Source organism: Martes martes (genome assembly GCF_963455335.1).
Source record: "Martes martes genome assembly, chromosome: 1".
Lineage (NCBI taxonomy): Eukaryota > Metazoa > Chordata > Mammalia > Carnivora > Mustelidae > Martes > Martes martes.
Genome location: NC_137888.1, coordinates 215,182,414 through 215,202,345, shown reverse-complemented (window position 1 = coordinate 215,202,345; position 19,932 = coordinate 215,182,414). Strand labels below are relative to the sequence as shown.

The following is a 19,932-nucleotide window of genomic DNA, read 5'->3' as shown; positions in this document are numbered from 1 at the left end:
GCAGGGCCGGGCAGGCAGGTCTGGAGATGGGCGGGGAGCCCTGAGCCTCCACACCTTCTTGGGCTCCTCCTCCTGCCCCCACCCGCCTGTGCCGGGCAGCGAGGCCTCCCCGCGCCGGGCGCCCCGTGCCCGAGGCCGGACGTCAGGGGTCCCTGGGGGCGACCCCCCAGAAGAGTGCGGTCCCCTCCCCCCACCGCGGGCCACTGCCGGGAGCCCTCTCCGGGGCCGGCCGGGCGGGGTGCCCTCCCCGGGGGGGCCGGGGCCATGCGGCCTCGTGCCCGCTGAGACCCCCACCATGGCCCGCTCGCTGACCTGGCGCTGCTGCCCGTGGTGCCTGACGGAGGATGAGAAGGCGGCCGCCCGCATCGACCAGGAGATCAACAGGATCCTCCTGGAGCAGAAGAAGCGGGACCGCGGGGAGCTGAAGCTGCTGCTGCTGGGTGAGCGGGGCGGGCGCCGGGGTCGGGGCGGGCACCGGCACCGGGACCGGGCCACGGCGCGGGCCAGACCCCCCACCAGGCCGGGAGAGTCTGGGAGCCCATTTCTGGGCGAGGAGACTGAGGCGCAGAGACATCCCGGTCCGGCCACCTCAAGGGGCAGGTTCTGGAGTGGAGGTGGCCCCCCGGGGCGGCAGGCCCAGCCCGCCCTACCGGCTCCGGCTGCGGGGCCTCCCGGGGGGGAAGGGAGCCATGCGCTCAGCCCTGCAGCCCGCCCAGGCCCTCCCGCCCTCTCCCCGGCCACGGCCCGCCCCACGGAGGGCTTGACTCTCCGCAGAGTGCCCTGGGCCCCGCACTGCCCGTGGGCTCTGACCGACGGACGGACTGATTGACTCATTCATTCGTTCATTCGTTCATTCAAGAGACAGTGAGTGAGTCTTGGGGCGCAGCAGCCACGGGCGGGGGCAACGTCCCAGCCGCCGTGGACCTCATCTCTTGCCACGAGGGAGACCGATGTTAGCCCGTACCCCAACAAACAGATAAAATGATTTCCGGCAGCAAGAAGAGCGAGGAGGAGAAGAAAACAGGGTAGAGGGGAGGAGTGACAGGGCTGCCGGGTTGGAAGGGTGGCCCGGGAGAGCTCGAGGTCTTGTCCAGCTCACATGTCCACTCCCCACAGGCCTTGCCCTGCGCAGGACATCCTGAGCCCTGGCAGGGACGGGAGGGCGGTGGGCTGGGCGGGTGTGGGGTGTCCCGGAGTCACGGGGGCTGGCCGGCCGGCCCTGGGCCAGGAGGCTGGCCATCGGTGCGGTGGCCGCGCTCTTTCCTGGCTCAGTGGGCGGGGCCCCGAGGAGTAGAAGGGACCCCTGGTTTCGCACCTGCGTCAGGGCCCTTCTCAGTCTAGTCTTATACGTAGTTCTGGTAAAAGACAATTTAGTTTTCCAAGGAAGCTGGCCCGGGGATGGCCATGCAGGTCCAGCCTCCGGCCCCGTGGCCTCTCGGACCCCAGCTCCTGCTCCGGACCTCCGGCAACCCTTGGGCGGCCACTTGGGTTCTTTGCTTTTTTTCATGGACTATTTTGTTTTCCTTCAACGTTGGTAAAATCGCCAATGAGGCTGTCTGAGCCTGGAAGCTTTTAATTAGGAATTTAATTGCTTTAATAGCTGTCTTGGATTTCTTCAGCCCGGGTAGGCTGTTACAGGAATGGTAGGCATGGTACGTGATGTGTGATTGATTACCTTTTAATAATAATATGATTAGGGCTAGCTAGGCTGTTTCTTCTCGAGTGAGTTTTGGATGTCGGTGCCTTTCAAAGCACTTGCCCGTTTCTTCGAAGCTGTCGAAGTTACGGGCGTTCAGTTGTCCACCAAGCCCGTCATCATCCCTTCCAGGCCCCGAGCATTTGGGGCGGTGCCCTCTCTTTGGTGCTGTCTGCCGGCTTTTCCTCCATCCATCAGGCTCGGGCTTACCAGCGTTGGGGAGCTTTCCTTGCACACCTCAAGTTCACATACCCGAACCTCAGGGCCCTTGCACGTGCTGTTCTTCTAGGAGCAGAACACCTCTGCACGGCTGGTGCGCTCACTCCAGGCAGCACGGCCCATGTGTCGCCTCCTCGGGGAAGTCTTCCCGGACTTGCCCGCTACAAAGGCCCCCACCCTTCTCTTTTTCCTCCGCTGGATCCACGTGGTCTTTCTTCCCAGCACTCGCTCCCTGACCCTCTCTTAGACTGGTTCACTGTTTTCCATTGTCTGTCTCGCCAGGGACACAGCAAACAGCACGAAGGTGGGGACCGTGTCTCTCTCGTTCATTCCCGGGTCCCCAGCTTCCGGCCCAGGAGCACGGTGACCCCGACAGAGAGCGGATGGCTAGAGCAAACTTGATAAATGAATAAGGGAATGAGTGAGTCCTGTTTCAGGGTGACGTTCCCCGGAGCTGTGCCAGAGCTGGGGAGGGGAGGTCCCCGGCCCCACGTGGCTCAGAGCGCTGCCCAGCCAGGCCCACTCAGGAGGCCCCTTCTGCCGGTGTCAGGTGGGGGGAGGGGAGGTTGTCCACGTCCCACGCGCTGCTGGTGGCCCTGTGGTCTGTGATCCTGACCCGCCCCCCATCCCCAGCTCTGAGGGCGGCCTCCACACCACCCTCCCTTCTTGAAAACAGGAATTGAATCCAAAAGTTATTTTTTCCTGGAGGTGGTTGATCTTTTTGAGGAAGCAAGCTGAGGGGCCCGGAGCCTGTCCCTGACGGGAAGCCACTGGCGTGTCGGGGAGTGGGGCACATCGGAGCGGAGCCATCGGGGGAGCTGGCTCTGTCCGCGGCGCCGGAGGTAGATAAGGTGGGGAAACAGGCTCAGAGAGGTGACGCGGCGAGCCCAAGGTCACAAAGCCCGGATCCGAACCTAGAATTCTGGGTCCAAAGCCCACGCATTTGACCTCCCTGCGAACGTGCCCCCTGGAGAGAAAAGCCCCGATTCCTCAGTGACAGATGGGGCAACCGAGGCCCAGGGAGGTGACAGGATTGGTCTGGAATCGGCAGCCAGCCTGAGCCTGAGCTGGGACGGACGCTGAGCCACCGGCCCTCCAGCCGCCCAGGCCTGGCTCCCCGAGCCCCCGGGGCCCCGTGTCCTGGAGCTGCCACCCCCCCAGGGAAGGAGCCGCACGGGTGTCTCGTGATGCCCAGGGTTGGCACAGCTCTTCCCGGTGTCTGCAAGGTTCCACTTCCTCATCTGTCCCCAGAAGGAAGAAGCCACTTCCCTTCTGGCCCGCCAGGTGGGCAGAGCTGTCCCTGCGGGGTCCCCCGCCCCACCGGGGGGCTTTCCCGAAGCCGCCCGGGAGCCTGGGGCTGAGCAGTCCCAGCACCCTTCGTGGCTTCAGGACGGTCCTGGGCTGCAAAGAGGGGTTTCCACCCGCTGGAGTTTTCCGCCTGTGACCCATTCATGAGTCACAGGATCCGGGGTGCGGGTGGTGACCGGGATTTTTTTTTCCTTTAACAAATCAGAGGAGAAGACAGAAACATCATGTCAGCTGTTGCTCCGTGAGGCTGGGGTTGCTCTCCGCACTCCCGGGGGAGACCGAGGCCCCCCAGGCTGGATAACGTCACCTGATACTTGGACGATGTCGTCTGATTCTCGGATGACATCATCTGATACTCAGATGACGTCATCTGATACTCGGGTGATGCCTCACCCGGCTGGCGGGCCGCATCCCATTTTGTTGGTTTAAGAGCTGTAGGGGCTTGAGTTTGCTGCTGGCTGTGTGGCCCTAGGAAAATCACCTCACCTCTCTGACCCCTGGGCATGTTCTGCAGATGGTAAGCCAGTGAGGCCGTGAGAGGACTGACCTAGGACGGGCACAGGTGGCTTTGGCCCAGGGCCAGGCAGGTGCCAAGCGTTAATCACTTGCTGTGATTATCGTGATGGGGAACTTCCCGGTATCCCACTTAAAACCCAGGAGCTCTGGGCTCAGACGGAGTGAGGTTTGCATCCCAGCTCGGCCACTCATCTGCTGCATGGCCCACACAAGCCCACCTGGGACTCAGTTTCCCCACATGAAGAGTGAGCCAAGAGCCGTCCTCCGGTCAGGGGAGGCTCTGGTGCGCCGGTGCGTGCTGGGCTCAGGGCTGCGATACCCGCATGCTGCCCCGCAGGGACATTGGCCGAGCTGGACGCCTCCCCTCCTAGAACCCAAGACATCCCGTGATCTCAGACACGTGCGGCTCCGCCCTGGACGGTTTCAGCCCGTGGACCCGTGGCGTGGGCTGTTCGGGTGCTCGGGGGGGAAACGTTTTATTTCGGAATAATTTTAGAGGTACAGAAAACTGGCAAAGGTAGCGCAGAGAGTTCCCGTCGACCCCTAAACTTTGGCTTCCCCTCGCGCCCGCGTAGCGGACAGGGCAGCACGCTTGTCACGGCCGAGAACGTCCCTGGTTTTCCGGGGGGCCCTCTTCCTGCTCCCCCGTCCCCTCCAGCACCTCACGCTGCGCGAGAGCTTTCCACCCCCTTCGCTTTTCAGTGTGAGACACTTTCGAACCTCACGGAAAAGGGGTGCCCGATTCTTCTGCAAATGTTGGCTTTTTACCGTATGGCTTCGGTCCTCCCTCTGTCTCCCGCCCTCTCTCTGTGCACACACTCTGTGTAACCAGATTATGTGTGTATCGTCGTCATTTAGATAATGCATTATTATACCTGCAATTTGTTTTATTATGGATTCGCGTATTTAATAATACATACTCCGGTCTCCCCCGGAACGGCTTGCAAGTAAGTTGCAGGCCTGGCGGCTTTTTACCCCTAAATACCTGACAGGCTTGGGTCCCCCCGCCAAGCAGCGAGGACCGGGAGCAGGTGATGGCGGAAGCTTGCACCAGCCCAGCCCGCACCCCTGACTCACAGCCCGGCTGCCCCCCTTTCCCTGCTGATGGCCCTCGGGGCAAGAGAAAAGCTGGTCTTTCTCTTGGACCTCGAGTCCCGTGCACTTAACGAATACTGGTTTCTCCCGGCCTGCCCTTGTTGCCCTCAGATATGTGGGGGTACAGAGCTTCTGGGGGGCTGAGGCAAGGCAACACCTCCTTTTCTCCCCCGCCCACCTCCCTCTGCTCCCTCTGCCCCGTTTCCTCTTTCTGGGCTCCAACCAGACCACCCCTTCCTTTTCTGCTGCTTCATGTTCCTCCTTCCAGTCCGCCACCCTGTCCCTGGACGGACCCACCGCCGGTGTCCCCCAGGAGCTGGGCAGGGCAGGAAGGTGTTGGCGGGACCTCCTGGTACCACATGCCCTGCCTGGCTGTCACAGTCACTGGACAAAAGAGGAAACAGAGGCACACCGGGAGGGAGGGTCCAGAGCTCGGACAGCGGCGGGATCGAGCCTTGGTCTCTGACGTTCCAGCCCAGGCTATTGGAGATCCTCGTGATATTGTCGCAAGCCCAGGGCCGGCTTCCTGGGTGTGGGATCAGGGTGGGCCCACAGCGCCCTGGGCTCAGAAGGGCCTCATCTCCCACTTGGCCCGTCAATTGTGTAGTTGGCCCTGCAAGGACCCCTCTGATCCCTCAGCAAGGTCTTGTTGAGTCTGTCCCCCGAAGAGCTCTCAAATGTCCCCTTCTGTCCACCTGGGTCCAGCCTGCCCTTGCCCACCACAGTCTGTCCTTGCTACAGTAGCCGCCAGAGGATACCTGTGAGGACCTGGGTCAGGTGTTCCACTCCCCACCACCCTCCGGGGCTCCCACCTCCCTGGGGTCAAAGTCCAAGTCCTCCCCTGGTCCCCAGGCCCTGCACCACCTGTCCCCTTCCCTCCCTGCCCTCCGCCTCTCCCTCTTTCTCCCTCCCCCATTCTGCCCCAGCCAAATGGCCTCTTCGCTGTTCCTCCAAAATACCAGGCCTGGTTCTGCCCCAGGGCCTTTGCACGGGCTGTGCCCTCTGCATGATGTGCCTTTCCTCCACATTTTGGCACAAGAGCAAGCTTCCCAGACTTCAAATCTCAATTCTACAAACTACCTCCCCTGAGAGGCCTTCTCTGACATTCAGCTAGAGTCAGCTAAACCCTATTTATTCTATTCTGTTTCCTTCATTAAACTTTCTCCACCCGGAATTACAGCAAATAATAATAATAGTGATTCCTACTGTAGTGAAGGCTACGACTGCTGCTAACAGTGAACCCTAGCTGACGTAGCTCGCACTGTCTAGGCATCATGTAAGTCAGGGCTCCATGAATTTTTGTGTACAAGCAGACAGTAAATATTCTCAGTCCCGGGGGCCAGATGGCCCATCTACCTGTATCAAGGACACAGCCATAGATTGTTTGTATGCACACGGGCACGACTGTGTGCCAATAAAACTTTATTTGTGGACACTGACCCATGAATTTCACATCATTTTTGTATGTGACAAAATATCCTTTTTCAAAAAAATTCCTTTCCATCATTTAAAAACTTAAAAACTACAACCGTAAAAAGCATCCGAGGTCAAAACCAGCCACGCAGAAACAGACGGCCCTCAGGATAGTTTGCTGCCCCCACTCCCCACCCCCGGGAGACCCTCACAGCTGACGGGCAGGGTCTGTTGCAAACCCCATCTTACAGCGGGGGAAACTGAGGCCCGGAAGGTGAAGGCAATGGTCCCGGGTCGCAGAGCACGGCCCTGGCCAAGCCAGGATTGGGGCCGTGAAGGCATGGGGGGGGGGGCGCGGTGGGAGCCCCAGGGCTGAGCTGCCCGTCTGCCTCCCCAGGGCCCGGCGAGAGCGGGAAGAGCACGTTCATCAAGCAGATGCGGATCATCCACGGGGCGGGCTACTCGGAGGACGACCGCAAGGGCTTCCGGCCCCTCGTCTACCAGAACATCTTCGTCTCCATGCGGGCCATGATCGAGGCCATGGACCGGCTGCAGATCCCTTTCAGCAGGCCTGAGAGCAGCGTGAGCATCCTGGGGCCTCCCGTCCTGGGCTTCAAGCTGGGGGAGCTCTGGACCTCAGGGTGGGACCATGTCCCCGGGGACTCCCAAACCCAGGCTGCGTCTATAGGACCCCCAGGGCAGGAGTGCACCCTCAGACCCCAAAGTCCAGGACTGGGTCCTCTCAGACTGCTCAGGTCAGGATCATGTCCCCTCAGACTCCCCAGGTCATGACCATGTCCCCTCAGATCCCCAGGTCAGCACGTGCGGCATGGCCGAGTCCTTCGGGCCCCAGATCATGTTAGGTTCGCTCAGCACTTTCCTGGGGGTCTTCCGTGCGTCCCAGGCAACTTGGCAGCAGCTCCCCTCTCCTGCCTCCCCTGTGGACCTCCCGGCTCGGTCATCTCTCCCTGGACCCCGCCATGGCCAGGGCAGGAGTCCTGAACCAGTCCCTATTTCGCCAGGGGAATGTTTGACTGAGTCCTGCCCGCACGCACACGTCACATCCCCTTCTCGTTAAATTTTATTCGGTAACGCCTCCCACGAGCTCTGCTCTTGGAACCGATCTCCACGTGCACCAGGCAGGGCTGGTGACAGCAGATCTCTGGGAGGCATTCACCTTGCCTAACTACAACTTCGGGCCCCTCGGACGGCAGCTCCCCGAATCCCCCCTCCGCCGGCCCCATTCCACTCTCTGCATCCATGGGGTTGCCTTTTCTAGACGCCTCGTGTGAGTGGGACCCTGCAGTGTTTGTCCTTCTGTGACCAGCTTATTTCCCTTAATGTGATGCCCCCCACGTTCATTCGACCGGTTACCTACTGCAGAATCCCCTTCTTTTGTAAGGCCGTGTAATATTTCCGCACGTGTGTGCGCATGTGCATGTGTGTGCGTGCGCGCAGCACGTTTCCGTTATCCGTTCACCTGCTGGTGAACATTTAGGTCGTTTCTACACCTTGGCTGCTGGGAATGGTGCTACAGGAAACACGGGGGATGCTCATATCTTTCCAAGATCCTGATTTCAATTCTTTTGGTTAAACACTCGGAAGTGGGATCGCGGGATCCCGGGGTAGTTCTATTTTAATTTTTCCGAGGAACCTCCGTGCTGTTTTCCACAGCGGCTCCACCAGTTTGCATCTCCCCCCAGTGGGGCACAAGGGCTCCAGCTTCTCCACATCCCCACCAGCACCTGTCCTTTGTTTGCTTTTTATAATAGCCATCCCGATAGGTGTGACGTGACCTCACCTTTCTCGAACGAGAAAGCTTCTGATTTTGAGTTTGAGCTGGTCCAAGGACCTCGGAAGACCAGCTGGGGGTGGTGGCACCTTCTCCACAGGGCTGGTAAAAGAATGGGGTCTATTAAAAGTGATGAAAGCTCTCAAAATGTGCCTGGAATGTAGTAGGGCACAGTAAGCACGAAACCCCTTCCAGCTGGGAGCCGTCGTCCCCATCTCCTAGATGCGAAACAGGAGGCTCAAGGAGGGGAGACACTTGGCTAAATTTTCACAGTCTGCAAGTGGAAGATCAAAGATAAGCACCTGCTATCCACCCCACCACCTTTGGTGACATCGCTTTGCTTTACAGAATAACGTTTTTATTGAGATACAACACACGTGCCAGAGAAGCTCGATGGTGAGCTCAGTGAATCATCACAAAGCAAAGACACGTGTGTAACCACTGCCTGGGACGAGAAGGAGAAGAGAGGCCCCTTCCCAACATCGCTACCCTACCCCCTCCCAGGGCTAACCACTACCCCGTCTTCCATCAGCATCTCACCTATTTTTGAACTTCTCCTGCATGGAATTAGACGGAAGTTTCTGCCATGTCTGGCTTCTGGCACTGCACAACGCAGCGCATCTGTAATTCTTCCATCGTTGGGGGTATACTTGTGGTTTTTTCCTTTCCACCATATATATTTTATGAAAACCTGTGCGTTTCTGTTGGGTATGTGCATAGAAGTCAATGTGGATCAGAAAGTGGATTAGATCAGGAGGAGACACCAAACTGTCTCCAAGCAGGAGTGTGTGAAGGGTTCTGCTTGCCCCAAATCCTAGCCAACACCTGATGGTGTCCCCTCGTTGTAGCCATTCTGGTGCGTTCTTGGTCATGTTTGATTGTGGTTCTGATTCGCATTTCCCTGATTAATAAGGAGGTTGCACACCTTTTCATATGCATGTTGGACACTTGGATATTCCATTTTTGTGAAGCACCTGTTCAAAACTTTTGCCCATTTTTGTTTTTGTTTTTAGTTTTGCCGATTTTTTTTTCTTTTTCTTTTTTTTAAGTATCAGTTTTTTTCTTACTGATTTGTAGCAGATTCTTTGTATGTTCTGGATATGAGCCCTTTGTTATGTATTTTGCAAATATTTTCTCCCTCCATTCCTTGCATTTTCATGGTGTCCAGATGAATAGCTCTTATTTTGAATGATATGTGTTAGTCTTCTGGTTAATAACGTGTTGTTGGTGGGGGAGTGGGATTGGAACCAGATTGAGATGTTTCTCCACCCCAAGGTCATGATAAAACTCTCTATTGCTGTCTTTTAAAGGGAGCTTTGTTGTTTCATTTCTAGATTTACATTCCATCTAGAATTGATTTTTGAGTAGGGTGTGAGGCAGGGATTATGTTGCTTTTCTTCCACCCCCCTTGCCTTGCTCCCCCCAGGACAGATATTCAATTGTGCTAATGCCTCTTATGCTTTTCCCACTGTACCACAGTCTCATCTTTGTGATGAATCAGGTGTTCAAATGTGCCTGGACCCGCTAATGCTCGCTGTTCTGTTCCATTGGTCATTTTATCTAACTTTAAGTGACTATCACTTTATGTTAACGATTGTAGCTTCCTAATATCTAGGTTTCGAGCCTGCTAGTGTAAATCCTGCCACTTTGTTCTTCTCCAGAATTGTGTGGGCTACTCCAGGCCCTTTTGCATTTCTACATAAAGTTTAGAATTACTTTTCAATTTTTACAAACACACACACACACACACACACCCCTTCACACCTTTCTGGGGTTTTAGTAGAATTGCATGGAATCTGTAGATTAATCTGGGGAGAATTGGAAGCTTAAAAAAATGCTGAGTCTTTCAATCCATGAACATGGCCCAGCCCTCCGATTATTTAGCTCTCTTAAATTTTTCATAGCAATGTTTTCTACATTTCAGTGTAGAGGGCTTTCACATCTGTCGTTAGATTTATTCCTCGGTATTTGGTATCTTTCAGAACTATTGTAAATGGGATTTACATTTTTTTAAATTTCCACTGGTTCATGGTTAATGTACAGCCACCCATTTGATTTTTGTTTATTGATCTCGCATTCAGGGACCTTGCTAAGTTAACTTGTTTATTCTGACAGCTCATCTCTAGGCTGTTTGGGATTTTCTACCTATAGTCATGTTACCTGTGAATAACCACAGCGTCATATATTCCTTCCCAAACCTGACACCTTTCCTTTCTTTTTCCTGTTGTATAGCACTGGCAAGGACCTCAATATGGTGTTAATTAGAGATCATGGAAATCTTAGTTACGTTCCCAGTCTCGGAGGAACACACAGTTCACATGCACGTGCCCAGATGCACAACCACACACATGCGGATTCACAGGCATCTACAAGCTCACATGCACACACACCCACGTGTGTGCCCATACCAGCACACACACCCGCACATGCACAGGCCAACACAGGAAGTGTAAGTGGCACGGACGCCCTCCTGCTGGAAAGAAAGGAGGAGAGATGAAGCGGAGGTTGCTGGGAGGAAGAAGGGGAAACACGCGGGGCTGCTGGGCAGGCGGCTCAGGCTGCGTGTGCCTCTAGCTCCCCGAGAGACCTGGCCACAGGGCTTCATTGCACTACCTCGTCTGCGGTGGGGGCTCCCGTAGCGACTTGCCCCCTAGGCATCCAAGAACCAGAACTGATGTCCCCACTGTGTTCTCTGCTGCCCCTCTGCCCTCCGTCTGGGGATACACAGGCGCGGGAAGGAAGGAGCAGAGCAGAGGGGTGGAGCAGTGTGGGGGCGGGGTTTGGGGGGGCTCCCTAGCAGGGAGAGGCAGTGATTTGCAGGGATGTGTGTGGCCAGGCTGTCCTGACGTTCCCTGCGCTTCCCTCCCCAGCACTATGCCAGTGTGGTCATGAGCCAGGACCCCTACAAGGTGACCACTTTCGAGAAGCACTACGCCGTGGCCATACAGTGGCTGTGGAGGGACGCCGGCGTCCGGGCCTGCTATGAGCGCCGCCGAGAGTTCCACCTGCTTGATTCAGCTGTGTAGTGAGTGTGGGGGCCTGCAGGCGGCAGGTGTGGGGTGCAGGGCACAGCTGAGATGCAGCCAGGGATGAGCTCCTCCCGGGGATCGCTCTTGGACAGTCAGGGTCCAGGCTGGTGGGCTCCAGCTGTGGGACATGTGCTGTGGGCTGGGCTGGCTATGGACAGTCTTCCCCCCGCGCGAAGTCGTTCAGGGGGACACTGACCAGCCGTGACATCATTCCTGGGGTGACACTGCTCATCATCACACAGTGACACTGTCCTGAGTACGATGTTGGTCATCTAGGGTGATTTGACAGCTGGGACTTTTCTTGGGACAGAGCCACTGGGTGACAGCCCCCTGAAGGTGACTTCCCCCTGCCCCCGCCAAGTGAGACTGTTCTTGAGTTCATACTGCTTTTCACCTTGAGGGTAAAACTGCTTCTTCCCAATGCTCCCCCAGCTCAGGGTGATGCTCTGGGCCACCTGCAGAGCCAGAGATCCTGGCCCCTCCCTGAGCAGGGGCCTCACTGGGCTTTGGGTGGGGGGGTCTGAGAGACAAACTAAGGCTGCAAGACTGGGCCTCAGGGCTCCTCCCTCCGCAGCTACCTGTCCCACCTGGAGCGCATCACTGAGGAGGGCTACATCCCCACAGCCCAGGACGTGCTCCGAAGCCGCATGCCTACCACCGGCATCAATGAGTACTGCTTCTCCGTGCAGAAGACCAACCTGCGGTGAGCTCACAACCCAGAGTTGGGAGAAGTTTCCTATGGGAGGGCAAAGGAACTGCGGCCCTGAAGGATGAGGAGGAGTTTCTCCGTCCCAGTCCTCAAGGGCCTTCCAGGCTGAAGGGGACAGAGCCAGGTCTAGACACCCTCAGCCCCCTTACAGCCAGGTCTGAGGCTGGAAGAGCCCAGAGTGGGGCAACCAGAGCTCTCGGAGGGCAGGTTTTCCTAAGGAGAGGACATTGGTATTAGGGCATTGAAGGATGAGTAGGAGTTCACTAGGATAAAATTTGTGGAGGGCTGCCAGCTAGGGGGAGCAGAGACTTTGTGGTCAGTGATATTCCAGAGGGATTGATTCAGGGTTGGGGAAGCTCAGAGGGTGATCCTCTTGGGGGGTGAGAATGGAGGTCAGGAGACTCAGGAGGGGGCAGGAACCGTGATCCAAGCAGGAAGGGTTGGTAAGGGCAAGAGCAGTGGGCATGGGATGGAAATGAAGGGATGGTGCAAAAATCATTTTGCATGTGGAAGGGGCAGGACTAGATGAGTGGAAGAATCTGAAAATCAAGGTGATGGGGTCAATGTTGGGCCGTGGGGGCGGCGGCAGCATGGAGGTATTCGATTAGATAATGAAGTCATTTGGGGCCCTAGAGTCTGAGGAGTCTGGGGCATCTGGCAGGTGGCTGGACACACACAGGCCTTAGCTGGAAGGTGGAGGTGTAAGCAGCCAGTACAACAGGGGCTTATCCAGGCAGAATGAGGGCCAGTGTCAAAGACTAAGGCGAGGTCAGGAAGAGTACCCTGAGAGAAGTGACTTCTGGGATCGATGACCTCAGCAAGCTCGGTGTCTGTGGGCTCATGGCCGGGAGCTGTGGAGGGCGCGGAGGGAGGCTGGACACAGGGGTTGTGTTCACTTCACCCGTATTGACTCCCACGCTTCCCCGGACGGACCCCTCAGACATGCTATTCTGGCCTTTTCATAGTCCTTACAAGGAGGGTTCATCATTTTCCGTTTGCTGTCGGTCTCCTCCCCTGATGGAGACTCGCACAAGGCCAGGGGATGAGGTTGATTCTCCTGCTTTGCTAGTGATGATGAGCTCAGGATCCGAGTGGAAGTTGGTGAATGTGGGAGGATGAGTGGAGAGACGGAAGCATGAACAAGTGGGTGGACGGGTGTCTGTGTGTGTAGATGTGCAGGGGTGGGTGGGCGGGTGGATGGGTGGGTGGATGCATGCAGGGGTGGGTGGGCGGGTGGATGGGTGGGTGGATGCATGCAGGGGTGGGTGGGCGGGGGGATGGGTGGGTGGATGCATGCAGGGGTGGGTGGGCGGGGGGATGGGTGGGTGGATGCATGCAGGGGTGGGTGGGCGGGGGGATGGGTGGGTGCGCAGATGGATGGACAAATGAGTGGGTGGATGGGTGAGTATGGGGGTGCGTGGGTGGACAGATGGAAGGATGGATGGGTGGGTACGTGGGTGATGGATGATAGATGGTGGCTGGTTGGACAGACGGACGGATGGATGGGCGGGTGAGCATGTGGGTGGATGAATTGGTCAAAGTTTAGGAGTGAAAATAGAGGTTGGGGAAGCTCCCAGGAAAGCTGGGCTGAGGTGCTCATTTTCAGGGGGGAAGCCTTGAGTGTGTTCTTGGGCCAAGGGCAGAGCTGACCCATGGAGCGAGGGCTCAGAGGAAGCTGAGACTCTGAGACGGGAGGCTGCCAGTGGCATCCCTCACAGCTGTCTCAGTCTCCAGAGCCCTGCTCTCAGCCGATACACCCACCCGTTCTGCTCTGAGGTTTCAGGGAGTCTGAGGAGGCCCAAGAGGGTTTGGTCTCAGGGATCAGGAGCCACAGGCACCAGCCCGGGTTTCCATACAAAGGGGCAAGTCCCTTCTTGCTCTGGGGCTTCTGGCATTTCCTGTCGGCTGTCTGGGTAACAGTCCCGTCCCCAGGGAAATGACGCGAGCCTTATCAGTGACCCACATTTCTTAGAGGAGAGAAGAGGAAGACGGGAGGGCTCAGGCTTTTGTTGCGGTGTGTGGAGGTGGAGTCTGGGCCCTTGCCCTGGGCCACACACAGACGGGATGGTGTTGGCCCCTACAGAACGATGCGCACGGCATAGATGGGGAAACTGAGTCCCGGACTGTTCTGCAGTTGGCTCTAGGTCACCCGCCAGAACCAGGGCACACCCCGGATGTGTCTGACCTGCTGTCTTCTGCCACGGGGTGGAAATCCGGCATCCCAGCACAGAAGCTCAGCAAAGTCTCCCCTCCCATGCCTCAGTTTCTCCACGTGTAAATGACCCAAGAATAACACCTGCCCCACGGGGCTGAAATGCACCCACACAGCAGAGGCATTGGCCGGGAGCCTGGCCCCGATTCCTGCTGCTATTAAACATGGATCTTGACCTGCCCCAGACGTGCCTGGGGTCCCGGGTGCCATGGCAGGGCGTCCTGATGAGGTCTGATGGGGGTGATCCTTGGCAGGATCGTGGACGTCGGGGGCCAGAAGTCAGAACGCAAGAAGTGGATCCACTGCTTCGAGAACGTGATCGCCCTCATCTACCTGGCCTCGCTGAGTGAATACGACCAGTGTCTGGAGGAGAACAACCAGGAGGTGAGGGCCACCGCGGGTGCAGGGAGCGCCGCCTCCTGCTGGCCCCAGGGTGTGCAGCTGAGCAAAACACCCCACCGCCACTCTCCCGTGGTCAGAACATTGAGTCTAAGACACAGATCCACAAACACCCCGGACTCTCTCTCTCTCTCTCTCTCTCTCTCTCTCTCTCTCTCATCCCGAGACAGGGCCCCCAGGAAGCACAATGCAGCTGGCCTGGGAAAATGGGTCATGCCCCGGGGAGAGCGTCCTGCTTTTATTCAGAAAGGCTGGGCATGGCTCCTTTGTGAACCCTTCTCCTAATTAGGACCTGGCTCGCTTCAGACATTTGCGCTTTTAGGAGTTAACGTTTCACACGCCCAGTCTGAGGAATCCAAGGGTCGATGCTAAAATGTTGACTGTCAGACCAAATGCAACAGAATGAATTTGAGGTCATCCTGCCACGGATCTTGGTCGAATGCACACCACCCCCACCTCCGCCATGTCCTGGTTTGCTGGGGCTGCCGTGACAAAGTGCGACAGCCTAGGGGCCAGAGCCACGGAGACATGTCCTCTCCCAGGGCTGGAGGCCTCACACCCTAGATGGGCATGTCAGCTGATCCTTCCGAACCCGTGAGGGAGACTCTGTCCCCAGCTCTCCCTACTTCTGAGGGTCACTGGCTGTCCTTGGCGTCCCTTGGCCTGGAGACACTACACCCCATCTCTGCCCCTGTGGTCACATGGTCTTAGCCCCATGTCTCTCTGTCCAAATGTCCAAATGTCCCCTCTTTATAAGGACCTCTGCTATGGGAAGTGGCAATCTACTATGACCCGTCCTTAACTAATTACATCTTAGAAAACCCCTATTTCCAAATAAGGTCCCATTCTGAAGTTCTAGAAGGAAATGAACTTGGTGGGGGACACTAGTCAAGTCCGTAGAGGCACACAAAAGCATAGGCACAGCCCCTCTGACCCAGGCAGGAGCTGGGGAGCCCCAAGTTCTTGGACGTTAGGCTGCCAGCCCCACCTCCACACGGGGGGAGGGCTCCTGTGTGGGCCAAGCTGGCCACTGGAACAATGACTTACCTGTTCCCCCCAACCCAGAACCGAATGAAGGAGAGCCTGGCCCTGTTTGGCACCATACTGGAACTTCCCTGGTTCAAAAGCACATCTGTCATCCTCTTCCTCAACAAAACTGACATCCTCGAGGAGAAGATCCCCACCTCCCACCTGGCCACCTACTTCCCCAGTTTCCAGGGTGAGTGGTTCTAGAACTTTCTATACCCTTCATCTCCCGAAAGCAGCTCCCAAGACAAATGCTGGTCCAGACTCTACCTCGGCTGGAGTCAGTGGAGTCTCATATGCGATGGGACAGACCCGAGGTCCAGACCCAAGTCGTGAGTCTCAGTGTCCCCCCTCCTCAGGATGGGGAGAAAGTGACAGCTGCCATCATTCTTGATGTGGTGCCTTCAAACAGGCCTCTAAGGAGGCGGGTGTCATAGATCTCTTGCGTGTGGGTCTGCCGTAGAGTTCATTGTCATAAGCCACACCTGGAAGGCGGCAACAACTATTTCCAGAATCAGCCTAGATCTTGGAGACTTCTTCTTCTTCTTCTTCTTTTTTTTTTAAATCTTTCATAGTCATCTTATCTCTATCTAAGATAGCAGATGCAAAAAGAAGCCAGTGCCTGATCTTTGGACAAGTCCTTCCAAGGCACAGGGCTCAGTTTTCATTGATACGGCAACCGTGTTACACGCGGTACCTGTAGCAATGGTAGTGTCTCAGCGAAGGTGCGTGAATCAGGACTATAACCCTACCCTGGGCAGGAACAGGTTATATTCTAAAGAGATGGGAAGTGGGGTTTGGTGCGTCCCAGGAAGGGGTGAATGGGCTCGAACTCTCCTTGGAGGGCCACTGTGAAGGGACTTGTGGCAGTACCCCAGCTGAGAGACAAATCGCCCGCTAAATTAGGGGCTTAACATAGCCCTTTGACCTCACTCACGTTTTTGCGCTGCAGGAACTTGGGAAGGGTTGAGGCGGGTGAGTTCCTCCTTGATGCGCGTGGCATCAGCTGAGGTGGCCGCGAGCGAGATACCCCTCTGACTTCCAACACTGTGTGTCGGATCCCTCTGCGCCCCCTTCCTCCCTGCCTCCTCCTCCTTCCCTCTCCCGCTCTCTTTTCCTCCCCTTTCTCTCCCTCTGCACGCCTCCCTGGCCCCACCTGGTGTCTCCTAATCCAGGTCCCTTCATGAACCTCAGGCTTCCTCACAGCATGACTGTTTTGGGGTGACCAGACTCCAGCCCCGGGGGGTTGGCAGGGGGGAGCCTCAGAAGTCCCAGATGGTAAGAGATGCCTCACTCTATTGGTCAAGCAAGTCACTGGGGCCAGATCATGCTCACAAGGAGCCAAAGAGACTCCCTTCTCTACGGCCAGATGGCACCCGCGTACAGGGAGGGGAGTGAGGGCCGCCATCCTGGAGACGAGCTGGCTTCATTTTCTGGGGCCGAAAACCAGGTGGCAGGAAACCACCGAAGTGTATCCCCCTCAGCTAATGAGGCCGGAAGTGCGAAATCAAGACGTCAGCAGGACTGGTTCCTTCTGGAGGCTCTGAGGGGACAACTGAGCTAGGCATGTCCCCTAGCTTCTGGTGTTGCCTGCAATCCTCGGGGTTCCTTGACTTATAGACACAGCATTCCGATTGGCCTCAGCTGTCACACAGCCGTGTGTGTGTGTGTGTGTTTCCGAATACGGCCTCCAGTCATGGGCTACCAGGCCCACCCCAATCCAGTATGACGCCATTGCGGGCTAACTAATGACATCTGAAGACTGTATTTCCAAATAAGGTCATGCTCTGAGGTTCTGGGTGGACAGGGATGTGGGGGAACGCTAGTCACCCCAATACACAGGCAACCATGGCAGATGCCGCTATAAGCTTGGTGACATCACCATGGGTGTGACCCTTGGCCTTGTCAGGTCTCAGAGCCCGTGGGAGCCCCTCTCAGCCAATCAGATCCAGAAGATTTGGGGGCCTGGGAGACAGATGTCAGCTTATTCCCGCGTGGCAGACATGGCCAGGAGAGTTTGGGGATGGGGAGAAAGTGGAGAGTTTTGAAGGATTATTTCTTTCACATCAAAGGAAACCTTCATGACTCACCTTTTTCTCCCAGCCATAGGCTGGAGAACTCTTTGCCAACTTCTGGCGCTCAGTCCTTCCCTCTTCTGTACTAAATAACATCTGTGATTATAACAACAGCTCATGCATCAAACCCCATCGGAAGCACCTAGTGCAGCAGAATTCCTTCTTCTCACCACGTAGAGGTGGGGAAACCGAGGCACAAGGAGGTGAAAAGCCACACAGCCAGGGAGTGGCAGAGGCAGGATTTGAACCCAGGCAGTCCGGATCAGGAGCCCACAGACTAACCCCTTGGGGATCCTAACTTTCTGGGAGAATGCCAACAACTTTCTCATTATTGAGTACAGAGCCCTCTACATGACTGCATTGAATCCTCACAACTCCGGGCGGCTGGGGACTGTTGGGATCCCCATTTTACCAGTGAGGGAACTGAGGCTCACAGCAGTTGCGGGGACGGCCGAATAAGGCAACCCAACTAGGAAGTAGCGGAGTCAGGCCGTGGGCTCTGGCTTGAGAGAGAGACAGACACAGCCACAGAGAGGCTGAGCACGTCAGCGGCCTCTCCAGGGTGGCCATCCCTCCCCTTCTCCTGGCCTCGGTTTACCCATCCGCCCCTCTCAGAGAGACCTTTGTCCGCAGCTCCAGGTTCCCGGCCCCTCAGTTGCAAACCCAGCCGAGTGAGCTTCTTTCTTTACCACGGTTCTGCCTAAAGTCCCAGAGCCCAGTCTTATTGGCTCATCCCAGGTCATGTGTCACACCTGAGTCCATTCTTGAGGCTCCCATTGGCTGGACCTGATGGTCATGGGACCCTGTAGAAAGACCAAAGATGGCGCCCGCCTGCGCCGTGCTGCGTCGTCCCTGCGGGCCCTGCCGCCCTGATGAGGTCCACGTGCGCGGCCCAGGAGGGAGGGTCCCGCCCGCCCCGCGGGCCGCGAGCCCTGACTGGCCACCCCTCTCCCCGCAGGCCCGAAGCAGGACGCGGAGGCAGCCAAGAGGTTCATCCTGGACATGTACACGGGCATGTACACGGGCTGCGTGGACGGCGCCGACGGGAGCAGGAGGGGGCCGCGCTCCCGGCGCCTCTTCAGCCACTACACGTGCGCCACGGACACCCAGAACATCCGCAAGGTCTTCAAGGACGTGCGGGACTCGGTCCTGGCCCGCTACCTGGACGAGATCAACCTGCTGTGACCCAGGCGCCGCTCCCCCCGGGCTCGCCCCGCGCGTGGCGGGCGAGACCTGCGGGCGGCCCGGGGCTCGCGGAGCCCGGATGCCCCCGTCGCGCAGCCCCAGGTGCGGGCGGCGAGTGGGTCGCGGGCCGAAGGCCGGTCGCCGCCTGCTCCTTTCCCGGCCCGCCCCAGGCCCTCCCGTGCCTCCGTTTACCTCCCCGGAGAGGGAGCGCACGGGCCGCTCGGGAGGGCAGGGTGGAGGCAGCGCGAGGGGGTCCTGCCCTGGGTAGGGCGTCTCCAGGGCGGAGGCCGGGGACCCCACGGAGGCGACGCGCCAGCCGGGGATGGGGGCGGCGGGCGTGGGGGGGGCTTCGGTCCCAGGGACGGACTCGGGCGCCCCCTGGCGGACGGGAGGCGGCGCCGGCCGGCCTGAGTCCGGAGAGCGCGGGGACTCCCCTGTCCCCGGCGGGAAGAGCGACCCCGAAGACGCTGTCCCTTCCAGAGTCTGTGCCTCCAAGCGTGTCTCGCCCTGTTTACAGACCAGGGAGGCTGAGGCCCACGCGCTTCCCCCACTCCCCAGGCGGGGGGCCCGGCGCCGCGGCTTACGACCTTCTATATTTATTCCCTCCCCTCTGCGGGGCCCCTGCGGGACATTAAAAACGGGACAGGCTGGACACCTGTGATTTCTTGGGAGCGTCCTGGGTCTCCCTGCGCGGCCCCTTCTCAGGGCGCCTGACCCAGGTCGGGTAGCCACGTGGGGAAGGCGGGGGCAAGTGGCCGGGGTCCGTCCACCCGCGCAGGGCACGTCCTTGGTGCGGGACGCAGGCGCTTGGAGCGCGGAGCTGGCGTCGCATCTCTCCCTGGTCTGGGGCGGTAGGGCGGGTGCGAGGGGGGCTGGCATTCGCGCCCAGCTGTGTCGCTGCTCACCCCAAATTCCAGGAGCCACCACCCACCTCTGATGAAGGTGGAGATGCGGACGGAGATGGTCCCACTTACCCCGACCGCGGTGCCCCACAGTCCTCAGGGCCATGTCACAAGCCAGCCCACCTCTGTTATCCGACGGGGAAACCCACACGGAGAGATGCAGTCGTTTGACTGAGGCTCCCCCCTGTGGTTTGGTGACGCCAAGATACTGATTCTTTCCATGCTTTTTTTTTTTTTTTTACTTTAATTAATTTATTTTTTTAAAAGACTATTTATTTATTTATTTGACAGAGAGAGAGGTCACAAGTAGGCAGAGAGGCAGGCGTGGGGGTGGGAGTAGAAGCAGGGTCCCCGCT

General features: G+C 57.7%; 1 protein-coding gene across 1 annotated transcript; it reads left to right on the top strand.

The window, feature by feature from the left end:
- Positions 1-295: 295 nt before the first annotated feature.
- Positions 296-19,177, top strand: GNA15 (G protein subunit alpha 15; the record flags this gene model as incomplete). The annotated part of the gene is made up of 7 exons (XM_080817752.1): positions 296-440; positions 6,645-6,829; positions 10,910-11,064; positions 11,643-11,771; positions 14,244-14,373; positions 15,454-15,607; positions 18,448-19,177. 7 exons carry the CDS (start codon positions 296-298, stop codon positions 18,672-18,674), a joined length of 1,125 nt encoding a protein of 374 aa, XP_080673878.1. The 3' UTR covers positions 18,675-19,177.
- Positions 19,178-19,932: the final 755 nt, after the last annotated feature.